This window comes from Scatophagus argus, chromosome 23, assembly GCF_020382885.2.
Source record: "Scatophagus argus isolate fScaArg1 chromosome 23, fScaArg1.pri, whole genome shotgun sequence".
In the NCBI taxonomy this organism is placed as follows: domain Eukaryota; kingdom Metazoa; phylum Chordata; class Actinopteri; family Scatophagidae; genus Scatophagus; species Scatophagus argus.
In genome coordinates this window covers 1,226,579-1,249,302 of record NC_058515.1, presented here as the reverse complement: position 1 = coordinate 1,249,302, position 22,724 = coordinate 1,226,579, and the positions used below count along the sequence as shown (strand labels likewise).

Sequence of the window (22,724 nt, the reverse complement as noted above, 5' to 3'; positions counted from 1 at the left end):
CGCAGTGGTGGGATTTGTAGTTTATTGTTAAAATAGTTTAAAAAAACAACTACATACAGGCAGACTATCATTCCTACGGAAATCATGGGAGACTCAGTTGAAAACAACAATTGACAAGGAAACATGGGAGGAAATCTTACTTTTATCTTCAAAAATATCCATATGTAACAGATTCTGAGAAATGCAGTATAATATCTTACAAAATGTCTATATATCTCCATATAAGTACAGTCAATATACAACAGGAGCTTCTCCAAACTGCCCAAAATGTAAGACTATTTTAGGTACAAGATTTCACTGCTTCTGGAAATGTGAAAAGATTCAGCGGTTTTGGCAAACTGTATGTACTGAGGTTAGTGTGATAATTAATCTAATCTAATCCAATGTTATCTCTGCTGGGGTGTATCCCTGAATCATTAAGATCACATAAGAACACTGTACATTTACAAGATTTGGTATTAAGTGTCAGAAAGACCTTCTTACAGCAAAGTTTGACAAAGTGTTAGGATACCTGGGAACTCAGAGTGCAACTACTTGAAATGGTAGACCTAATAAGGACTTTTGTGATTATTGCTGTGGCTGTAGTGTGAATTTGCTGCATATTTACATATTTACATACATATATATTTCTTGAATTTGAATCAATCTTCACATTCACTCAACAGTCCAGCTAAATATCATTTATGGCAGAAAAACAAAATGTTGGCAATGACACAAAAGATTGGTTGGTCAACATTATGAGATACTGTGTCAAAATTAACATTGCACTTGGGATACTTGAGTTAAAATGTTTTGGTTTTGGTTTTTTTGAATGAAAATTACGTTAGAGTTTTGAATTATCTTAACATTTTGATTTACCGCATAATTATAGTAATTGTGACATCACAACATAAAACTTTGACCTATCCATTGATTGACTTATCCAATTATTTAAATTTTCATAGTTTTGATCTCAAAGAATTTGAATATATTTCTGGTTTTCCCCCTTTTCTGACATAAATGGACAGATTGTAGCCTGTGGAATATTGGCCTTTACTTGTAACAGTATTTTCCAGTAATACGTCATATATATTTTTACATAGTGCAGTATTCAGTAAAATGTTTTACTTTATGTCCTCTTGCTCTTCATTAACTCCTATTTAGCAAAGGGTGGCTTCTAAATACAAAACATCTCTGTCTCTCTCTCTGACACACACACGGTTTATAAGAGGTCCTCTTATATCTTGTAACAAATAAAAACTGTCTTTTTTTTTTAATGATTATCCTCCTTAACTACTGAGCCTCTAATAAATCTAAGGTACCCATCCTCTACTTCCACATCCACATCTCTGGCTGCAGCAGCACCCACAGGAGTAGGCAAGTAGACATTTTTCAGTCTTCCCTCAGAGTCTGTCTGTGGATCCTGAGAGGCAGCCACAGTAGCAGAAACTTCCAGGACTTGGTTGATGTAGCTGGCCTCCTGGCTGGCCTCCAGCACAGGAAGCTCCGACAGAAGACCTTTCAGTGTCTCGCCCAGTTCCCTGAAGCCAGGCCTGCGGGTTGGCTCCTTATCCCAGCAGCTGAGCATGATTTCATAACTGTGTTTGGGGTGAGACGGTCAAGGCAGGGTGATGTATGTATATATTGTATACAAGATATACAAGAATATTGTCTATAGCAATGGCTTAAAACAAGGTCATTTCTAATTGTGACCCATTGTAACAGAGCTCATATCTCTGTGAGCTGTAAGTGGTTCAAACTGATATTAATAGTGAAACTTTCCCTCGTAAACTATTTAGCTTAAAAAACTTTTTGTTGGAAATGATGAAAATATTGAATCTTTCAAGAGAAACCAGAAATTGTTAGAAAAAAGTCTATTAGCAGAGCATTAACTAAAACTAACTAACTAAAACTGGTTGTCTGTCTTTGTGTGTTGGCCCTGCGATTGACTGGCGACCAGTCCAGGGTGTACCCCGCCTCTCGCCCGTAGTCAGCTGGGATAGGCTCCAGCTCCCTCACGACCCTGACGGATAAGCGGTATAGAAAATGGATGGGTGGATGGATCTTTAATTTCAGACTGGATTAGAAAGCTTGGCTGTATTTGAGTTGAAATGCTTGAAAAAAATGTAACCTGTGTAGATGCTACTGGCTACCACACTACTGAAAAATGTAGTTACTACTTGTAGCACCACTTCTGTCAAACACTGAAGACTGTGCATTGTCATGCTGCAGCATGAGGTGATGGCATGACAAAGGGCCTCAGTTTCTCTTCACAGTATTTATGTTCATTCAAATTGTCATCAATAAAAGGTACCCCAGACAACACCCACAAGATCTGTCATTTTCCCAGTAAAGTGTAAACTGAGATTCATCCTTGAGGAGAATGCAAATACCATGAAGTCTTACTATCATAAATAAGCATATAAAATGTTCAAATAGTGTAATTATATCACATTATGTAAAACAATGGAAAGAATAATTTAAGCTTAGTTTAAAAAAACAATCTGTCCTCCTGTTTTGTTGCTCTGCCCTCAGGTACCCTGAGTTTGATTAATCTTTCAAAATCTCTCATCATAATATAGAATGACAACTACAGTAACTCACAGTTTGTGGTCACAGTCCTCAGGTGGTTTGAGCCTTTTTCCCAACTGTAACAGGTCCAGTACCTCGTGGTTGTGAACTCCTGGATAAGGGGTCCTTCCCCGCGATGCAATCTCCCACATGGTTACCCCGAATGACCACTGAAATGACAGGGACAGGAAATCATATTACTCATATTAAATCATATACTCAATGTACAAATGGAAAAAAGGAATTAGAATCTAATCTCTGATTTCAAAACCCTTCATCATGTGGCCATCTTAACAGAAGCCTGAAACCGATCCATGGACAGGTTGATGTTCAAGAGAAGGCTGAACTCACAACATCGCTTTTGGTGGTGTAGACAGACTCAGACAGGCTCTCTATGGCCATCCACTTGATTGGCACACGGATAGTTACTCTCTGACGATAATAATTGCTGCTGTAGATTTTCTTGGACAGACCAAAGTCAGCCACACAAACCCTTAGGTCATCACCCAACCTGTGTATTAAAAAGGTTTTTAAAAGTGCAGTTGAATAATCAGCACATGCAAGGCATTCTTTCTGGAGTTAGATCAAATAACAAAATCAGAGTTCTGACGCACATGTTTTATATTTTCTGCCACACACACACTGTCTCCTCTGAGGCCCTCAGTATGCTTTATTGAAATCTTAAACAGCTTCCTTCCCAGATACAAGCCATGGTTGAATACCAATAGCCGAGGACAGAGACACAGTCATATATGAACAAGGAGTCCTTGATTTCAGGCTCCCCCCTCTCACTGTCTCCCTCTGATGGACTCACATGCAGTTGCGTGCAGCCAGGTCTCTATGCAGGAACCCCCGTGTGCTCAGGTAGTCCATCCCTGCTGCAATATCAATCATGAAGCGCAGGAGACTCTGATCGGGTACAAACTGGAAGAGAGTAGGAATAGGTGTATTCTGTGTTTATTTTAAATTCAGTCTTTTTTTTAATTAAATTTTAGTGAACATGCTGTAAGAAATTTCTGTAATTTCTATGGTTTCTGACTGTACATAATGAATATTATAGTTAATGTTGATATTGGCTTGTGCTGCACAAAGAAGGTTTGAAAGAGGACCACATGAGACCATTTGATGACAGAAACAGAGGAGAACCATCGCTGTCCATGTTTCCCACTCTCAGAGGAAAATCTCTGTTAACTTATTTGCAACATTATTTGGCACTACACTGAGTCTGGTTCTGCTCGAGGTTTCTGCCTGTTAAAAGGAAGTTTTTCCTCGCCACTGTCGCCAAGTGCTTACTCAGTGTGGGGTTTTGCCCTGAGACCTGTTTTTCTCTGATTCTCTTCTTTTTGGTTGTTTTGTTGTTGTTGTTGTTGTTTAAACACCTGTAAAGTGTCTTGAGATAACTGTGTTACGAATTGGCACTTTAAATAAAACTGAATTGAACTGAATTGAATTCAACATATAGCTGCAGTGGGGGACATTTAATCTTTATGTTATTGTATGTAATAGTATTCTGTGGCATTTTGAAGCTTGATAGATCGATAATTTAGCCTGAGCATTATGGTATTTGCATTTAGGCTTAAGTAAGCTGAGTTTATTAACCATGGTGTACCATGTGATGTGTGGGTAGTGGTATAAATTAATGACACAACCAGACATAGTTAGTTAAAGCTGTGCTTATTGCTTTCGGACACAGTCTTAATTACTTTTTCTCTTTTTTGCTTTCCATAACATTACATTTTAATGGAATTTTCTTTGTCTTTTAGGTGCTAGCAACAGCAGCTGACATTGAAAGAACACAGCCGCTTCCTGACTCTCTGAGACTAATTCTCTTAAGTAGTGTATGCTGGACATATTTTAGTAGCAATTTAAAAGTTTAAACCATATGTTCATCTATGTTAAGGTGAAGTGCTCACAACAACGCACTGTAAACTGAGCATTGAGGCTTTATAACAACTTTAATCTGGCTTACCAGGAGCAAGCATCTTGCGTACAGAATTGATATGTGCCTGAAGTAAAATTCAGGTGTAGTTTTTGTTTTTAGACAGACAAGAAACATTATTTTTTGTGGAAACCATAGTGATAGGGACAGCTTTGCTTTTTTTGTCACAAGGTTGCATGAGTTACCAATCACTGCTGATTTAGCAAAATTTACAGCAGCTAACTGGGACAACTATTTTAATATTTTAAACCAAACAAACCTGCCAAAAGTATTTTCCCACAACAAAATACTTAACAACTGAGTATTTAAAATAATTCACCTTGTTACAGAATGCCATTATTGCTACATACTGGAGTCTTGAGATGGTCTGTGCAGTGGTGTGGTATGTAAAAGGCTGGCCTTGATAGCACAATTGAATCGTAATGAAAAATATTTAACAGACAAATTTTCGTTTCATGTTTTTCACATTGGAGGGGCAAGTGATTAATTTGTTTTGCATTACCTTATGGATTCTGCCCCCCATTAATTTATTCTTTTCATGTGTATTTGTGATTTCAGATGTTTCATTGGAATCAACCCAACCAAGACAGCAAAGCTGGTCAGCCAAAGAAGTGGAAAGGTGCATTAAAGGAACTCAGTCAACCGCCATGTCTAGACTCTCCTCGAGTAGTTAATGGACTTTGAAAAGCTTTAACTGTAAGTCATATGCTAACTATGACTCTGTATTTTTCTCTGAATGGGCACTGTCCCCAATCTAATATTCATAAGTTCATAACTCAAGAATTTCCCTCCAGGGATTAATAAAGGAATTCTGATCTGATCTGATAAAGGTTGCAGTTGAAAGTTGGATTATTCTAACATTAAATGGTTAGTTTGCATCTTTTGAAGTGGGGTACTTATGCATAGTCAGTATAGTACCTACAGTAGGTGGCAGTGCTCAGTATGCTTGAGAAACAGCAGTGCCTGTATAGGAAGCTAAGTAATGTACTGTTGTGGACCTGGTCAGCAACAAAATATATTTTAGTTACCAAAAAAAAAGTAAATCTAACTTCTTAAATCTAACTTTATATTCAACAATATATATACACAGTATTGTCACTGTTTCACCTTGCTGTAAGACAGTTCTTTCGGTGGAGAAACTGAAGCAGTTAAATCCATCTATGCTATCTTCAAAGCCTCCACATCCCTCTGTCATAACAGCTGGAGTTATTGATCTACCACTTCCATGATCATTTTTTGTGTTACTGCTTAATACTGTTTTTAGGGTTAGGGTTTTAAAGAGTTAGTCTGGATTTGAATTAACATGTTGAAACCCCAAAGTCACACAGTAATACAAACAAACTGATTGAGACAGCAGTAGATCAACATCTCCCATGTTCTGATTTTAGCATGCAGCATTCTTGCATTGCATTGGTATTAACTGGAGGCCATACACTGTAAGTGATACACTGTCCATGAATAAGCACCTCATACCACTTCAGAAAACCCACCTAACTCTTGTAAGTTTTTATTGCAACTCTGACTAACTTGACTTCCACTTATTGCTGACAAATGTGCAAATTATCCTAACATATTCAAATTATTGTCATCTTTCCCATAATGAGTAGAGCTCAAGCTGTTATTGTAAGAACTTAGGGTTAACAGCATGTCTGGTCTCATTTCAAACATTTGACAATACTTTGCAAAACTGCTAATGTAAAAGCAAAAATTAACTGTAAAAATATTTTCCAGCATTTCCAGCAACATATTGTATTGTTAGGGTGATACTGTTACAGCCATATGTATTCCTTTGTGCTCTGCTTCTGTCTTCTCTACCTCTGACCAGGTGTTCTGCCTCCTAATTGTTCAATGAGGTGCACCATAAAGCACCTTTGCCAGCATCTAAATGGGGGCTTCTGGAGAGGAGAATACTGATATTGATGCCTCTCAGTCTGGGATTTATTACACACTGTTGTGTTTGAACTTACTGTCTCCAATAGAGTTAATTTAGTATCTTGGTTGGTTGGTTTTTCAATGTGATTAAATCCCATGGATTTGAATGTTTGAGAGGGGCCTTTTCTGTGGTCATTCTGGGTTAGTGTCGGGAGTGTTGTTCAGTCCATAAGGCCACCACAAGTGAGGGGCATAACAATATTAACAACTAATTTTAGCTAACTGTTGCCATAAAGTTGGAAGTGTAGCATTGTCCAGAATGTCTTGGTATGCTGATACATGCGTTTCCTTTCACTGGAAGAAAAGGGCCTAGCCCCACTGTTATTAGCTCCAGTCATATAGAGGTTACATTTGCAAAAATGCATTTCATATAAGAGAGGCCCTCTACTTAATGGATTAAATGGTTAACAGCATGATAACTTTCAACAGTTGTAAAATCCTCTTTGGTAGTATTATAAATGCAGCATTTTGTTGGTCTCTGGCTGGCAATAAAACTCTAGCTAGCCTTACCATTAATGTGTGGAGACTATGGAGCGTCCAGTATAGAAAAGGTAAATTACTGGAGGAATGTGAATGTGCTCAGTAAATTTTATGATTTTCATATATCTTGAAATTTGGCCTGACAGTGAGGAAATGAAGAAAAGAGGGATCACTAAAACATTTGGATTCTTTCATATTGGATTTTTAAAGTTATTTATAAAAAAAATCATTGCATCTGTCCAGTAGTTGTACAACAGAAAGAATGGCCAAGGTTATAAATAAAGACCATAGTTGTAATAAACCATAATTATTCTGTATGCTGTTTATCATAAAAGAAACTACTCTCAAACAAATCTATTAAGGAAGTCAATGTGTCCTTGTGTATATCTGTCTAAGTAAGCGAGTGCTGAGACTGCAACAAGTACATATGTGTGGTGACTGCATCTTACCATAGGAACATCACCATAACGAGTATCAATGAGGAAGCGGCGCAGGTCTCCATGTTTCATGTAGGGTAGGATGACCAAAGGAACAGGCACAGGAGACTCCTGCTCTCTCTGAAAAGTGACCCCTGCAGGACAAAAGCATACATGTTTCACAAGGTTGCTACTGCTGCAGTAGTGGAGAAGTAGTTGGAGTGAGTCTTTGGGCACAATAATATTAAATTTACTGTAGTTTCCAGACATCTGATTGAGATCATACAGGTAGCAACAGTGCCAGGTCAGAAAATGGATTTTCTGTCAAGTGATTTAATAATGAGAAAGGCTTCATTTTTGAATCCGATTAGTTATTTAATTTCTTGAATTTGGATGATGGTCAGGATGATATAATTTGTCTGTTCCTTTCAAAACCGTTGCACATTACTGTTGAAAAATAAGTTTTTGCTAACAATGCTAGAGTTAAAGTTTAGATTTGGACAAAAAACAACACGGTTAGAGTTGGGGAATGATCATGGATCATGTTAAAATAAATGCTATATGGACCTTCAGCATGATACAACAACAAATGTGGTTAAAGTTATGAAACAATTATGGCCATGCTTTTGAAAAAAACGTTGACTTAGGTCTAGGATGATAGGTTAAGACATGTGGAGCTTGTTCCTACACACTGAATGAAGTCAACTGATGTTCTTCACACATCTGATCAGGATGCCTCCTGATTATCTCCCCTGTGGAGATAATTTCAAGCACATCAAAAAGGGAGGAGAGCCAGGGCAGAACGGAAATACGCTCAGGGGACTGCATATTATAGTGGCATATTCCAGCTGGCCTAGGAAAGCATCTGAATCTTTCAGAAAGAGCTATACTGCTATACTGCCATTGTGACCCCAAACTTTGGCAGAAAATAGATCGGTGAATGGATCTCATCAGATGTGGCAGAAGTACTGACAAGGGATCAGTGGATCCCTAACCCTGGCAATAGATCAAGGAAGACATTGACACTGGACACCAGAGACCATCCTGAGCAGAAACAGGGGTTAACATGTCCTATATACCACCTGTCATCATGTTACAAAGGTCCACAATTAGAGCTGTGGCTAAGGAACCCCACTGAACCCCAAATTGCTCCCAATGGCTCTCACATTTGAGTGTGAGAGCTTGTGTGATTGAGAATCAACAGTCAGTTGAACAGGTTCTGTGCACATTTACCTCATTACTTTGGTTTGTCAGTGTATATGGATTAGCCCAATGGGATCTCAACTAGCCAAACCAAGAGTGCATTACCTGACACTTGATAAGATAATATAAGGTGTACAGTTTTCAGATTTGCAGCATCTTTGAAGAGGATTCTGGGATAATGCAGACAGCAAAGGACACACTTCTTACACACATTTCTTAAGGAACATGTTACAATCTGTGAAGCGGTTAAGCATCTGAGTAGTGAAGTATGTGGTGTATCTTACCAAGCAACCTGACCACATTTTCATGATCAAAGTTCTGCATGATCTCTGCCTCGCTCAAAAACTCATGTAAGTCTGCCTGGCTGTGGATTCCAACTAGATGTGTAGGGCAGAGAAAAATGACAAAAGTAAGAAGGAGCAGAGTATAATGTTTGATCGAGTGTTTGAGTTTTAGCACATACCTCTCATGGTCTTCACAGCCACCTTGATGTGCACCTCTTCATTTGTGGTAAAGACCCCTTCATAGACTGAGCCAAACTCTCCTGTAAAACAAGAAAAAAGGCTGAATAGGAAAACTCATTTGTGTTCACAGGTGAAATATTTTCAAATAGCGGATATCTTTCTTAAAAAATTTAACTTTTCGGTTATTTTTTAAACAATTGGTTTGACATATTTGACAGTGCTTTTAAGCATACTTGAAGTCCGACTGCTGATTTAACATAACCTTATTAAAGGTAAAGTGCATGACAGTGGAAATAATGAACTCCTTTGCTAAACATTATACTCACTGGTTATATTATCATGTAATAAAATAAGCAGTTCGGTTCAACATTCAGTTTAGCTGTTCTGCATCTGTTCCTACCCTTGATTAAACCTTAATCCTGAAAGCTGACTACATCTCAGAAGTTTTTGGTCATGCTCAGGCCATGGTCCTATAGGACAGCAAAGTCAGTTGCTTTTTTTCCAGTATTTTGGGTCAAACTGACATATCAGAGCAACATTTGGATGCATTTCCATGACAATTTGGAACTGATATTTTGGGTTCCCAGATGATGGGACCGTGGCCTAGAGGTTGGAAAATCGGCCTGTGTCCAGAGGGTTCCCGGTTTGATTCCCCCACTGGACTGGCAGGAAAAATTTCAGTGTGGTGGAATGATTAATCCCCCCCACATCCCCATTAGCCAGCACTCCCTGGGCGCCTGACAGTGGCAGTGTGTGTTCACTGCATGTTAATTTTTGGGTGTTGCATGTGTGTTCAACATGATTGTGATGGGTTAAATGCAGAGGAAATTTCAGTGTATGTAAAAATATATATACTGTCAATAATAAAAGTTGATTGATTCTGCTTTCCATTTCACTTTTTTTTCCAGTTTTATTTATATAGCACCTTATACAATCAAAATTGTCTCTAGGTGCTTCACAGAGACCCAGAGCCTGAACCCCCGAGCAAGCAGACAGTGGCAAGGAAAAACTCCCTTTTAACAGGAAGAAACCTTGAGCAGGACCCGGCTTGCAATCCTGCTGATAGTTGGCCGGGTGAAGGGAGGGAAGAAGAGGTAGACAGGACAGAGAGGATGAAAGAGAGAGAGAGAGAGAGAGAGAGAAAGAAACATACATGTAATAAATATCATACATTACAAAGGACAAACATGACAGGTTGTTATAATTGGAATTCTGAAAGACTATGTATTGTATGTATTTGTTTATTAGCTGATATGTTGTTTAAGTTAGTTATAATAGCACTGCATAGAAGAACAACATGGGCAGTAGACATTGGCCTAGTCAGAGGTCTAGTAGATCTCGATGGAGAGATACCTGCAGAAAGATACAGAGAGAGAAAGAAAGGGAGGGAGAGACACAAAACTACGAGGAGAACTATTCAACAACAACTCTGATGTATTCTAATGAATCTGCACAATGAGGTCTTGTGCTGTGAGGCTAAGACAGGATCATTGTTGATGAGGAGTCATGAACCGACCTCTGCCAAGCTCCTTTCCCAGGGTGAGCTTGTTTCTCTCTACCAGGATGTCCTTAAGACTGGCCAGCAGCCTGCCACTGAGTCCCTCCAACAACTGGGCCACACCTTCTGTCTCTGAAACAAGTAGCAAATCATTTGTGTATCCTATACTTTGTGTGACACTCCAAATATAAGAGCATAAAATTGGTTTGCACAAGTAAAATTATAGTATAGTCACCTACTATATGTTGTGTACAACAACTTGAGATAAATTTGTAATGGAAGTACAGTAACAATTTGCTTTTCATAGCAGCAGTGCATTTTAATTGCATTAGGATCTGGTTGGTGATCATTTTAAGGTGAATTGACTACATAGTAGGAATGGTGTGTAGAAGTATTGCGCTTAGTAAATATTATTAAATAAATATTTGCTTCCTGATGCTACTCGGCACCACCTCAAAGGAAGAAAATAATAAATAATCATTCATTCACACCTAGGGGCAATGTAGAATAGCCAATTAACCTAATGTGCATGTCTTTGGGATTGTGGGAGGAAGTCGGAGTACCCGGAGTAAACCCACGCAGGCACAGGGAGAACATGCAAACTCCACATAGAAGGGCCCAGACCGGGATTCGAACCTGGAACCCTCTTGCTATGAGGCAACAGTGCTAACCACTGCACCACCATGCCAACCGTTGGAAGGTCAGAGACGATCAAAAAAGAAGTCAAAGTTTTGATCTGCTGCTGTTCAGGGATATGACACTCACCACTGGTCTGCTGGGATGAAGTCTCCAACTCCTGTGGACGTCGGTAGGAAAATTCAACGGTCATTGGCAAAAGACCCCGGTCAGACCTAAAAGGCAATTATAATTTTATTTATTATTATCAATAAATTTGGCCTGATCAGTAAGATCTAAATATTCAGAACATTAATTAAACTTAAATACTTATACTTAAAATAGAAAATAACTTGTGTTGCTGTCTAACACTATTATAAACTTGAGTCATAATTTGTATTTGAGTGTCATTATGTGATTTTTGTGTGCTGTTCTCCCTCCTTACCACAGGGTGATGCTGTCAACCAACCCGATGGTGCATTCATGCTGAAACTGTGACTGTGCTGTGCTGATTAGTGCTTAGTGAAAGCAGATTGACCTCTTCTCTACATATTGTAGTACGCACTGTTTATGTATTATTTCTTTGATTTCCTTTTCTTCTGTTTATAGGCGCTGCTCAAGCTTGATATATAAATTTAAAAAAATTGCTGATAATAATAACCATAAATAAACTTATTGCCACAAATTTGTTGCTTGACAAATAATAGATGGAAATCAAAAGAGCTAGGAAATAAATGTTGCATTAGCATAAAGAATAAAGTCTTCTGAAATAAATGGGTAGTCATTTGAAAAATGAGCTTTTAACCTATTTATTTATTTACTGAAATATATTGACACTCATCCATATTTATTTATATTTATAGCCTCATTTAGTAAGCTATATCAGTGTTGTGATAGTTTTTGTAAAGTGTTATCAAAATTATAATTTTATAAATATTTTTTGTCTCATAATGTTATTCCAAACTCCTATCAGAACATTATCTAGGTAGCATACATTTTGTTATGAAGTGCTTGTAAATGTTTAAATATTTAAGAAGCGCAGGACATAATTTTTCAAATTTTGAATTTTTCTGGCAGCAGTTGGGGGTGGGGGGGGGGTCAGATTTGGGCTTTACTGATGATGACTCCATGGCTACAGCCTTGCTTTATGCTGTGCTCAGGTTTTCCCTAGGCTGGGCATAATCTTGGTGGGCAACAAAGTCAGAAAATGCTACACAAAACCCTCTCATTGCAAACTTCTTTTCTTGTTTTGATCCCTTTCAGCAAAATATTGTTTCACTTCCTACATGGTTTTCCTAGTATTCTGCACAATTAGTGAAGCTCCCACATGTGTGTACTCTGACAGTTATTGCAATGTTAATAAAAGCAAACTGTGGTCACGTTTCTCTCTAGAAACAATCAGAGATCCATGCACAGCCTAAGGGTGTTTTTTAACAAAATTGTTAAAATAGATCATATATGAATATTTTCAAAATTTAGAAATGAAGACTGGTAAACAGTTAAAGTCTTTGGAGATAAATCTATATGTAGCAACCATTTTTTGAATTCAGTCACAATCTATCTCTCAGCTCAGGCTAGCCAACCTGACACATGAAAATCCAATGGGAAATGGCAGCTGCCACTAATGCCACTAACACATAGGCTACTACCCAAAGTTAGTTACATTTATACTTATTGGAACTGATTAATTATTTTTGCCTGTCCAATGTACAGTCAACAGGAAGCATGTGTTAACAGCATGTTGTGTGTATGTTGTGTATAGCGGTGAGCTGTTACTCCAAAGAAACCTTTGATGCAGGATTTAAGTATTGTTTCCCAGCCATAGGGGATTCAATTAGATTAGATTAGAGAGACTGTGCACCTTTTGTGATTTATTTTCTTTCAAAAATTAAACCTTAATACCATGGTGCATTTGCAGACCCATCAATCTGCCGCTCACACTGAAACTCTAAATGCAAACTGGACTGACCTGAGAGAGAATCATGAGAGTTCAGCATTTTCCACACAAATTCACTAGCAGTAACTTTAAAGTAGAAGGATGAAGGAACAGAAGAAGAAGGTCCCTCTACCTGAGTATGGAATATTTGGGTCGCAGGAAACACATAGCAATCGGGATTACAGCCATGAGTAGCAGGCTGCCAAATAAAACACCAACTGTTAGCCATGCTGCAAATCGACCTTGGCTCTGAGGAGCTGGTAGTGCTTCATGGTGTGAGATGTTTAAGGCTGGAGTCACGGTCACCACAGGAGGAACTTTCCCTGTAAGTAAACAACAGTGTTTCATGTGGTTCAGAAATTAACAGCACTTTTGACATGATGTTAACCTTGAACTCAATCAAGAGCTGAAAACATACAGTGAATATTGGACTTACACTGATGACAAGCAACGACAACAAGAAATGTATGCTAACGTTGCTCTGTGCTAATGTATCTTTAAAAAGCATACTGGCTCACTTCTAGCACTCCCAATCTGAATCTCCCAAATTCAATTGTGAACTGTGAGCAAGCATCTAAAACCTTTACTTAACAGCACCAAACTGGCCAGAAGTGGCAACCACAGGGTGCTAACATGTAGTGTAACAGTAGCACATACAAAGAAAAGTCATAAAGTCAGCAAACAGACTCATCTATCTAAAGTTTGTTAACATCAGTTAATGTTAGTATCATAAGCTGCTGGTAATAAAAGATTAAGTAAGGCAAAGTAAGCTTTGAAAACCAGAATTTTACTCCAAGAACTATCCCAAGTAGTTCTCCCACTTATTCTGGACTAATATGTTGACATTATCTAGACAACTTTACATACATCTATGAATAGTAACAGTGGCAGTGGATGTTGGTGGCGCCCCCTGCAGGGTGGATATATCATTCCAGGCTTGCACTGACAGTCTGTAGTCGCGATGCGGATTCAGTCCCGTGATGCTGACTGATGTGCTGATCAGCCCATCTGAGTCCGTAAGAACAGCCACATCTTCCCCACACAAACCCCACCGACTTCCAACCTCAGCTTCCTTCTCACACTTGAGACGATACTTCACTTGTGGTCTGCCTCCCCAGTCGTGAGGCGGATCCCACGTAACTATCAGCACAGAGTCATTATGATGACGGACTGTTAGATTCACAGGGGCGGAGGGTGGCTCTGTGGGGGACAACACAGAGAAGTGAAAACCTTAAATGAAAGTGTCTAGGTTTAGGATGAAATCAAAGGAAAAAAAAATGATCTAAAGTCCCTTAGTGCTTTTGAGATTATAGCATCTTAAAAACCACCCTGATTGCTGACACCTGAAAATTTTCAACTTTGACACCCCCACACCCGTGTAATTTTTTGCTTGTGTCATTTTTCTGTGTAGCTGACATACAGAGAAATGACACAAGCAAAATATTACACGGGTGTGGGGGTGTCAAAGTTGAAAATTTTCAGGTAGGGGTTTAAATGCCTAGTTTTATAATGTGATAACACCTTTATTTCCAATATCTTGCTCATTATTTCTTACTGGTGCATCCAAGGTCATTAGGGTCAGCTGGTAGGCGGCTAAAACCATGGAGACAGTCACACCTCTCCGATCCCCCTCCATGTGTCTTGCTATTCGGTGGGCATGGCCGGCATCCTCCACTCTCATTGGCTGGTTTGTAGTAGCCCATCCTACATGCTGGAGAAACAGAAACAATGATACCAGTGGTATTTGTCAAAACAATGAAAACAAAAGACCAATTTGAAGATGTTGACTGTTAATCTGCCACCATTGCTGATGAAAATCTAGCTGACATGGCTTGGGTAGAAATGTTCACAGTTAGGGTCACATGTCACATTTATTCACCTTTTTGAATTTCCTTCCTGGTTTTCTAACTCTGGGTTTGAACCTTTTGGAACAATTAACAAGTGCACAGCTCAAAAAAAGTATAACAAATGTCTTGTTGTTTTCAGACATTTTAATGCAGAAATTCTGCATATTATTACTTTGATATTTGATGATGGGACTCAAGGAGATTCAGCAATCAGCTCAGCAGTCTTTCTCTGGATTCGTTCAAACGCACTAAGATAAGAACTCTACTTTACTGAGATTCTTGCATGGCCACCCTGGCAAAAATAAAAAACAGAAGCTGTGATTACAACACACACAGAGGGGGTATGACTTCATTCTCTGTGCAGGATGCCATTAGTTCACTATATTTTTACATACCAAACAGTTCTTTGCTTCTATATTAGCATTCAAAATCTCATATATTAAACCTTTAATGTGGTTAGAATGTTTTCTTGGTTCTAACATACAGTATTCTTTTGTTATTGTTGGATTGTTCAGTTTTACTATTTGTCCAGCTACTGGCAGTTGGCTCATTTTGTTGTCTTACACATTCAGACACAAATGTTAAGAGAACTACATAACCAGAAAATGAATCCTAAAGTTTTGAGGACCCCTTGGACCTTTCATGTATCACCACCATTAGCCAGGCTGGATTGCTATACGAGGAAAGTAGGCAACTTTTGGTGATGGACTTCCCACCACTATTGTGCAATATGGACTGAAACCAGCCCTGCATTGTTAGCTAATTTTGTGGGCCACATATTGTGCTCACATGTTGTACGTTTGTAAATATGGTTGGGTTATTCAAATTATTCCAAATATATTGACACACACAAGAAACAAGGCCAGGTTTAGGTTCAGGTTATGGCTCTCACTCTCCCTGATTGATAAGCTATGACATTCTTTAATTTAATTTCTGTCTTAATAACATTTCTGTACTTAGACAAAACTGTCAGTATGTTGTTTTGAAAAGTGCTCTTGTGTCATGGGGAGGTGAACAATGTAACAGCCTGGCAACACTCTATTTTTGAATACAGAAAACATGAAACTGTGAATGATATCTCTTGAGCAATGCACAGGAAATATGTAAATGTAAAAATAAACCAGTAGATAAAATTGAGAAGGAAGAAGATTATGAGAAAGAGGATGTGAAAGACGTGGTTAGTTCATGAGAAAAGCCACATAATTTGTAGGCCCAAGAATCCTAGACTATTTTTGCTGAGATGCTTATTGTGAAATGTTTGCATCAACAGATGACTTGCTGGAAAACACAACTGTGATCTGTTCAGTTGTCTCTTCTTTCCAACAAAGAAACAGAAATCGACCAAAAATAAAATGTTATCTGGGTCATCTTAAGCAATTCAACCAGATTGAATTTTTGTCGCACATTGAGAAAATGTTCCAGGGCAGCTTATTCTTTCTCACTGCTATTTTTTGAGTCCCCTCCGATGTTTAGATGAATAGAGCAAACAAGAGTTATTTAACATTTTGCAACCTGAATTCAACATTTTAGGAACTAAAAGAAAATATATACATGTGAACATGCCCCTTACAGTATCCAAAGACAACTCAAGAGGTGTTTAACGGACATTTTAATGGTGTGTCATATCCACCAGAGATGTGTAAGAGCTGTGAAAGTGATAACAGAACCGCATGCACCTGCAAGGCCTTAAAATATCTTAAACTAGAACAGAACTTAGAAATGATCATTGGTCAAGAGGAGAATAAATAATCAAATAACATTTATAAAAGGCAATGGAGGTGCAAAGCTTAGAAATTACATTCAGATGAAGTAAGATTACTTCATAAACAGAAGTTTATTAAACTGAATTTATGAGTAGTCACTAAATTTATGAGTAGGCACAGGTCCTTGTGTGAAAAATGACTGATTTGGTTTTCTTGTCTGAAGGTAAAATGTTCACTTTCTAAGGAGGAGTCTTTAGTTACAGAAAGATTAACAGAAAAATGACAATACTGCACTGTACTGACCTCTATTTTTGAAAATTTTGTTTACTTGTTAACCGTTGATTATCTGTTATGTGATTATCTCATTTGTTGTCGTTGTCCAACTATAAAAAAAAGTGATATACACATCAACTTCCAATTTCAGCCAGTCCCTGGAATCATACTTTATTTACTTTTTTCTTTGTTTTTTAATTAGAGCTATGTATCAAATATTATTCCAAATATATTGATATAAATATTGTTGATTATTATTACACATTATATAATTTAGAAAGTTTTAGAATTTTATTAGTATTAGCTTATATTTTTTGGCATAAATAACAGTTGTTGGACCTGTGAAACATATATTCTGAGTATTATGGTCCTGAAGTACAAGTTGAAACTCAAATCAGTGAGGTTTGATTCAAAATTTAAGCTTCTTGCCAGCCGTGATTGATCCAAAAGGATTTACCGAAACTGATCAGTCAAGAATAAGAAGAACTTCAAAGTTATTCATGTGAAAAATATCTAAAAAATATGAAATAACTGAGAAAGCATCTGATTTCTGTACCTTGACAGGTGTCATCTATAACTTGATGCCCAGGTCCACAGGTACATCCCCCCTGCAGTGCACTCCATACTCCATCCATACTGCACTCTCTTATAGGCGGAGAAACCTCAACAGCTCCCTGCACACAAGAACCCTTCAGGTGACCCGACCCGGCCCCTGTCCCCTTAAACAAGGTCAGGTGAGCCATAATGTCAGGACACCTCCTGTAGTACAGTCTGATAGATGTTATCAGCACACATGTTCCTGAGTAGGAGAAGGCAAGATGGAAGCCTCTGAGGCTGGCAGAGCCCAGGCTCAGAGCCAGGCTGTGGTTCAGGTAGCTGGATATTTGGTTTGGTGGGACTGTGTTAGCAAATGGCTTAGAGGTCTGGAGGTCCAGGACTTTCTCACTATTTTGAAACCTTGCAATGGGTGTGTCTGAGTCAAAAAAGTGAACTTGTAGTGGACTGAGCTGACCAGATGGCTCCTCTTCTTGGGCAAATGCAATATCCATCAGTAGATGGTGGGCATCTCTACGCTCCATCCACTGGCTTAAAACTGTTCTTTTTCTGCTTCCTTTACAAGCTTGGAGCACAGGCACCATACTCATTGTACCCAGTCTCAGCTGGATGTCTTCCCACTGGGACGGAAAAGAGGTAAAGAGAAAAGCTGCAGAGTAGAACTACAGGTACATGCATACATCCTGATGAAACCTCCAGGACTGAGCTCATGGCAAAGTATACTTTAAACCATCAAGCTACACATAATATGATACACTGCACATCAGCTGGTCATGTCGTTCATATATTGAGATTGTTAAATAAATTTTGGTACTGGTATTTAAAAAAAAAAAAACATTACACAAAATGTGTGTTACACACAGCTTCCAAACAAAAAGTCTAAATCTCAAACAAAAATCTCAATTTTTCAAAAATTGAAGCCATTGAAATTGGCTGAAAATGTCAAAGTGCAGAAATAAATGAATCCTATGCTAATAATATACCAGTTTATACAGTGATCACGTTTTCTTTGTATACAGTTATTATTCAGTGATTAATTCAATAGTATTTTTAAAGTGTATGATGCAGATGTTGTATTGAAATAAAAGTTCAATTTACACCCATCACTTAACAACCCAACTTACTTCTGTGGGTGGGTCAGAACTCCATCTCAGTGTGGTCTGTTTGTCAGAATGGAAAACCTCCTCTAAACACAGAAGAGGAGAGAAAGTCTATACAGTGTCACTGTGTTGAATGTTACACTTTGTAACACTTTCCCTCTTGACTGACTGAACAAGAAATACAACAACAACCCATTTACAGCAGCAAAGAGAAATTGTACACCTACAGATTAGAACAATGCACTTCATCATTCAGTATGAGGCAGCTTTTGAGTGAATTCCTTAATATTGTGTTTTCAACTATGTTCTTTTCATCAAGGAGGCTTCACTTTCACAATGTTATTACTACTTTATTTACTCTGCCACTGCATTGCTACTTAACAAGACTGTAGATATGTCATCAAACATTATCAGACTATTAAAGAACACAAAACTGTTCAGAGATATTCTTAAAAATGAATGCAAGGCAAAGTGTTTCCTACTGTGACTGTTAAAGGATTAGTTGTAAACCTTTTTGATCACTCACCCTCCTGGGTTTCATAGAAAATGTCACAACCAGTCTCCCAGATCCAGATCCATAACAGAATTAAAGTAAGCCAGACACACCGCAGTACAGTGTGACACACAAACATGTTTTCAGCTTGTAGAAGTCTGACCATAACAGCCTGTAAGTCAGTTCCTGAAAGTGTCAGTATGAGTGACGCCTGTGTTAGATCTACTTCTGATTTGGCTCAAAGGAATGCTGTAATTAAACTGCTGAAGGGAGCCCTCATCCTCCGGAAATTACGCCTACATCCTTTGGATCTACTGAGTTCCTGCATTTATGTGCTCCTTTTAAGAACACACTAAAACAACATAATCCCACTAAAGTACACTAGCATTAAAAAAAACAACACATCAAACAATTATTTTTTAAAAAAACGTACAAAATAGGAACTGGGCCGATAACAATAATTAGTAACCAAGGAGACTGATAGCCATATTTGGAACTAGAATAACCAGTGATGGAATGTACAATCCTCCAGCCCACCACCTACAGGAGTCAAAGGGGGTCTGGATGCAGTGCAGTGTGCAGTGTGGATCGGGCGGCAGACAAAGGCAGGGACCTTGGCAGCCCCATCCCTTGGTTGGTGAAGTTAGCTGTTTTGGACATGGAACGTCACCTCACTGGTGGGGAAGGAGACTGAGCTTGTGTGAGAGGCTGAGAGATACTGGATAGATATAGTCGGGCTCACCTCTACACACAGCTCTGGTCTCTCAGAAGTCTCTTGAGAAGGGCTGGACTATTCTCTTTTCTGGAGTTGCCTTGGGAGAGAGGTGGAGGGCAGGAGTGGACTTACTTATAGCCCACGGCTCTGCCTGCATGTTGGAGTTTACCCTAGTGAACGAAACCCTTTCGGATCATGACACAATGGGTCATGACTGTTGTTTGTGCTTGTGCTTATGTGCTTATGCTTAAATTTATTGTATGGGTTGCTCTCAACAATCTAGTTTCCAGAAACAGCTGTCAAAAAGTTCTGATAAACCCACTGCACAAAAACAACAAGCAGACATAGTGAGAGATTAGCAGATGACTACATACTATACTATACATACTATACAACTATACACTAAAACATAGTAGAATGTGTTCCTCCAAATATTGCCATTTTAGAATATTAAACATCTGTAAATGTCATTTTAAAGAATTCATAGTTTATAAATTTACAACAGAGCTGACGTTAAACCAGGTAAAGGGAGCAATAAACTCAAACATAAGATTAGAATTTATCTGGTAATTCAAATCTTGGTTTACAATCCGTCTTAATTGGTATAACAATTCAGAGGTATTGCAGTATTTTCTGCATTTTGTTACACTTTTTTTCCAGACTCCAAAATCCCTCTAATTCAGCATTGGGTAAGGTTGTCTTGCTTCCTCTTCCTTTCTTTAGAAATGTTGACATTTGATTTTTTTTCTTTGCTTTTGCATCTATTCTAAGAAAAAAAAAGCTGACACTTTGTAAAACCATTAAAGTACATGTGCCAGTGGGACAAGAGAGGACGAAGTTAAGTTACAGAAAAATAAACTGAGTTTTGTTTTGATGTTTGTTGCTAGTTTGAAGGGAAGTTTAAATTGCTTGAGCTTTGCAGGAAATAAATTCATTTATTTCTGTTATGTTTGTAGATGCAGTGTCTAGCATCAGTTTATTACAATCCACAGCTTTCAGGGACATTTCTCATATTATCTGTAACCTGTAACACTTCCAGGCCTCAGCCCTAAAAGTTTATTATCACATCCTATATAAACTGCATAGGTGATTTTCATTTTACTCCCAACATTAAATGACATGGCTGCTCGCTTTGCAGCGCTTTTAGCCTCAGTGCTCTCATCAGCATTGTTAATTTGTTTTCTATTTATGCTATAGAATATAAGTTAGGAGAATTTAGTACATTACTCTTGTTTTTAAATCTTTACACTGTCTTTGTTATCTATAGCAGTGGTTTTCAAATTGGGAACTGGGGAGCCCCAGGTTTTGTTCCCTGTGAAGTGCAACTGCAGCAGCTACATACGAAGTCAAGATGTGTTGCTGCTCGGCATGATGACATATGATCTATTTCTTATTGGATACCCAGAAAGGTTTTCTACACATCATTTTAAATGAACACTCAAATAGTGTTCTCAAAGTTTGAATATGAAGAAAATTTAAAGATTATGCTACAAATCATAATGAACATGCAATGCTTAGATGATTACTTCCTCTGTCAGTTTAAATCTCATAACATGTTGCAAAACATTCAACCCATCAGAAAGAGTCACTGTCACATGTTGAAGCCACAGTCTGGGCGATGACATAGTGGTTAAGGACTGAAGACTGAAGAAGGACTGTTGGCCAGCATCCTCTTCTTACCCAAATTAAACTGATTATTTCTAAAACAGAAAAGAAATTCATATTTCAAGGCAAAAGAAACAAAGAATGAATCATTATTTGGAAATGAACAAATGATCATTACAATGAACTGCAAACAATGAAAACAATGTCTTATGTTGGTTAGATTTTACAAGTTGAAAAAGTTAACACCCTTTAATACTGACTATTGTACAGGATATTTGTTTGTGATGTCATGATCTGCTGTCCATAAGTCACTGATTTTTCTGTTTTCCCCTGAATGCTTCATCCTTCAGCTTATTATCACCTCAATCAGCCTCACTGCTCTCACCTGTTCTCCACACAGGTTACAAAGGCAACCCCTGCCCATCTCTCATTGTCAGATTGTCCCTCTGCTCTGCATGACACTCCAGCTCAGTATACCAGTTTGCCTTGCCAGTTGTTACCCTGCCTGCTTCCGTTTTTGCCTCCTGCCTTGTGTTTCTGTAAAGTAGACTCTGATTTTTTTTCCCTTCGTTTTTTGAAGAAGGTGTTTTTTGTTGTGACTTTATTTTTTTCTGAAGAGGTTTTTGTTCTTGGACTTTTTGTTGATGTTTTTGAAAGAAGGATTTTTTTCGTTGTGGTTAAAGTTTTTCTGAAATGGTTTCTTTTGTTATTTAACCTTTCAGTGGACTCCATTGACCAGCCCTGCTCCCTGGTGGACATTACTGCCTCAGCAAAACCTCCTGAATTAACTAATAAAGTTTTTTGCTCCTTACTGACCTAGTCCTGTGTGTTGCATTTGGGTCCACATACTCCTGGGTTTCATGTGATCTGGAAAGTTGAAAATGAAAAACATACAGATGAATTACACTAGCATGGATACTATACTGTGGGTAACAAATGCATATTAACATCCATATATAAAAAAAAAACCAAAAAAAAAAACAACTTTTTGCTCTGCCAGTCATCAGATACCCTGCTGGCATAATAAGTCGGTCAAAGGAGGAGATAGAGGCCAATGACATCAATACAAGGAAGCTCCTCACAATGCATGGAGGGTTTCAGCCCAAGTTCAGCAAACACCCTGAGGCTGTACACTAAGTGGAACGAGGGAGGCTGAGGAAGAGGGAGTGTCGGAGCCACTGTCCAGGATGAAACAACAAAGACCTGAGAATACATCACAAAGATGCCCTCCACTGCTAAATGATTACAGGAACAGCATTCATAGAACACCATAAGCAAGTGGCTGGCATAGTATACAGAAGCATCTGCACTGAGTATGTGCTGGAAGTCCCAAGGTCAGAATGGAAGACACTTTCCAAGGTGGGCCAAGTCACGTGGCCTACCACTTCATGGCTGAGTTG

The 22,724-nt window shown here is 38.4% G+C and overlaps 1 protein-coding gene and 1 long non-coding RNA gene across 2 annotated transcripts; one reads left to right on the top strand and one right to left on the bottom strand.

Annotated features, from left to right (window-relative positions):
• Positions 1-122: 122 nt before the first annotated feature.
• On the bottom strand, positions 123-19,277 carry si:ch73-40a2.1 (tyrosine-protein kinase receptor UFO). Its single transcript, XM_046380369.1, has 15 exons — positions 19,038-19,277; positions 18,536-18,597; positions 17,413-18,031; positions 14,589-14,744; positions 13,901-14,233; positions 13,167-13,356; positions 11,248-11,333; positions 10,501-10,614; positions 8,984-9,064; positions 8,805-8,897; positions 7,351-7,472; positions 3,365-3,474; positions 2,902-3,061; positions 2,584-2,720; positions 123-1,577 (listed from the first exon to the last, which is right to left on the bottom strand). Exons 1-15 carry the CDS (start codon positions 19,168-19,170, stop codon positions 1,253-1,255), a joined length of 2,721 nt encoding a protein of 906 aa, XP_046236325.1. The 5' UTR covers positions 19,171-19,277; the 3' UTR covers positions 123-1,252.
• On the top strand, positions 3,906-7,254 carry LOC124054405. The gene is made up of 2 exons (XR_006842371.1): positions 3,906-5,185; positions 6,315-7,254. It is a non-coding gene; the product is annotated as an uncharacterized LOC124054405 (long non-coding RNA).
• Positions 19,278-22,724: the final 3,447 nt, after the last annotated feature.

Bases quoted from the DNA above. Each gene is read 5' to 3' on its own strand.
- si:ch73-40a2.1 (XM_046380369.1), bottom strand. From the start codon at position 19,170: ATGGTCAGACTTCTACAAGCTGAAAACATGTTTGTGTGTCACACTGTA. The intron at 11,334-13,166 runs GTAGAGGGACCT...ATTGCCTTTTAG, and splicing joins CCCAAATATTCCATACTCAG to GTCTGACCGGGGTCTTTTGC. The intron at 9,065-10,500 runs GTCGGTTCATGA...CTTGTTTTACAG, and splicing joins GGGAAAGGAGCTTGGCAGAG to GAGAGTTTGGCTCAGTCTAT.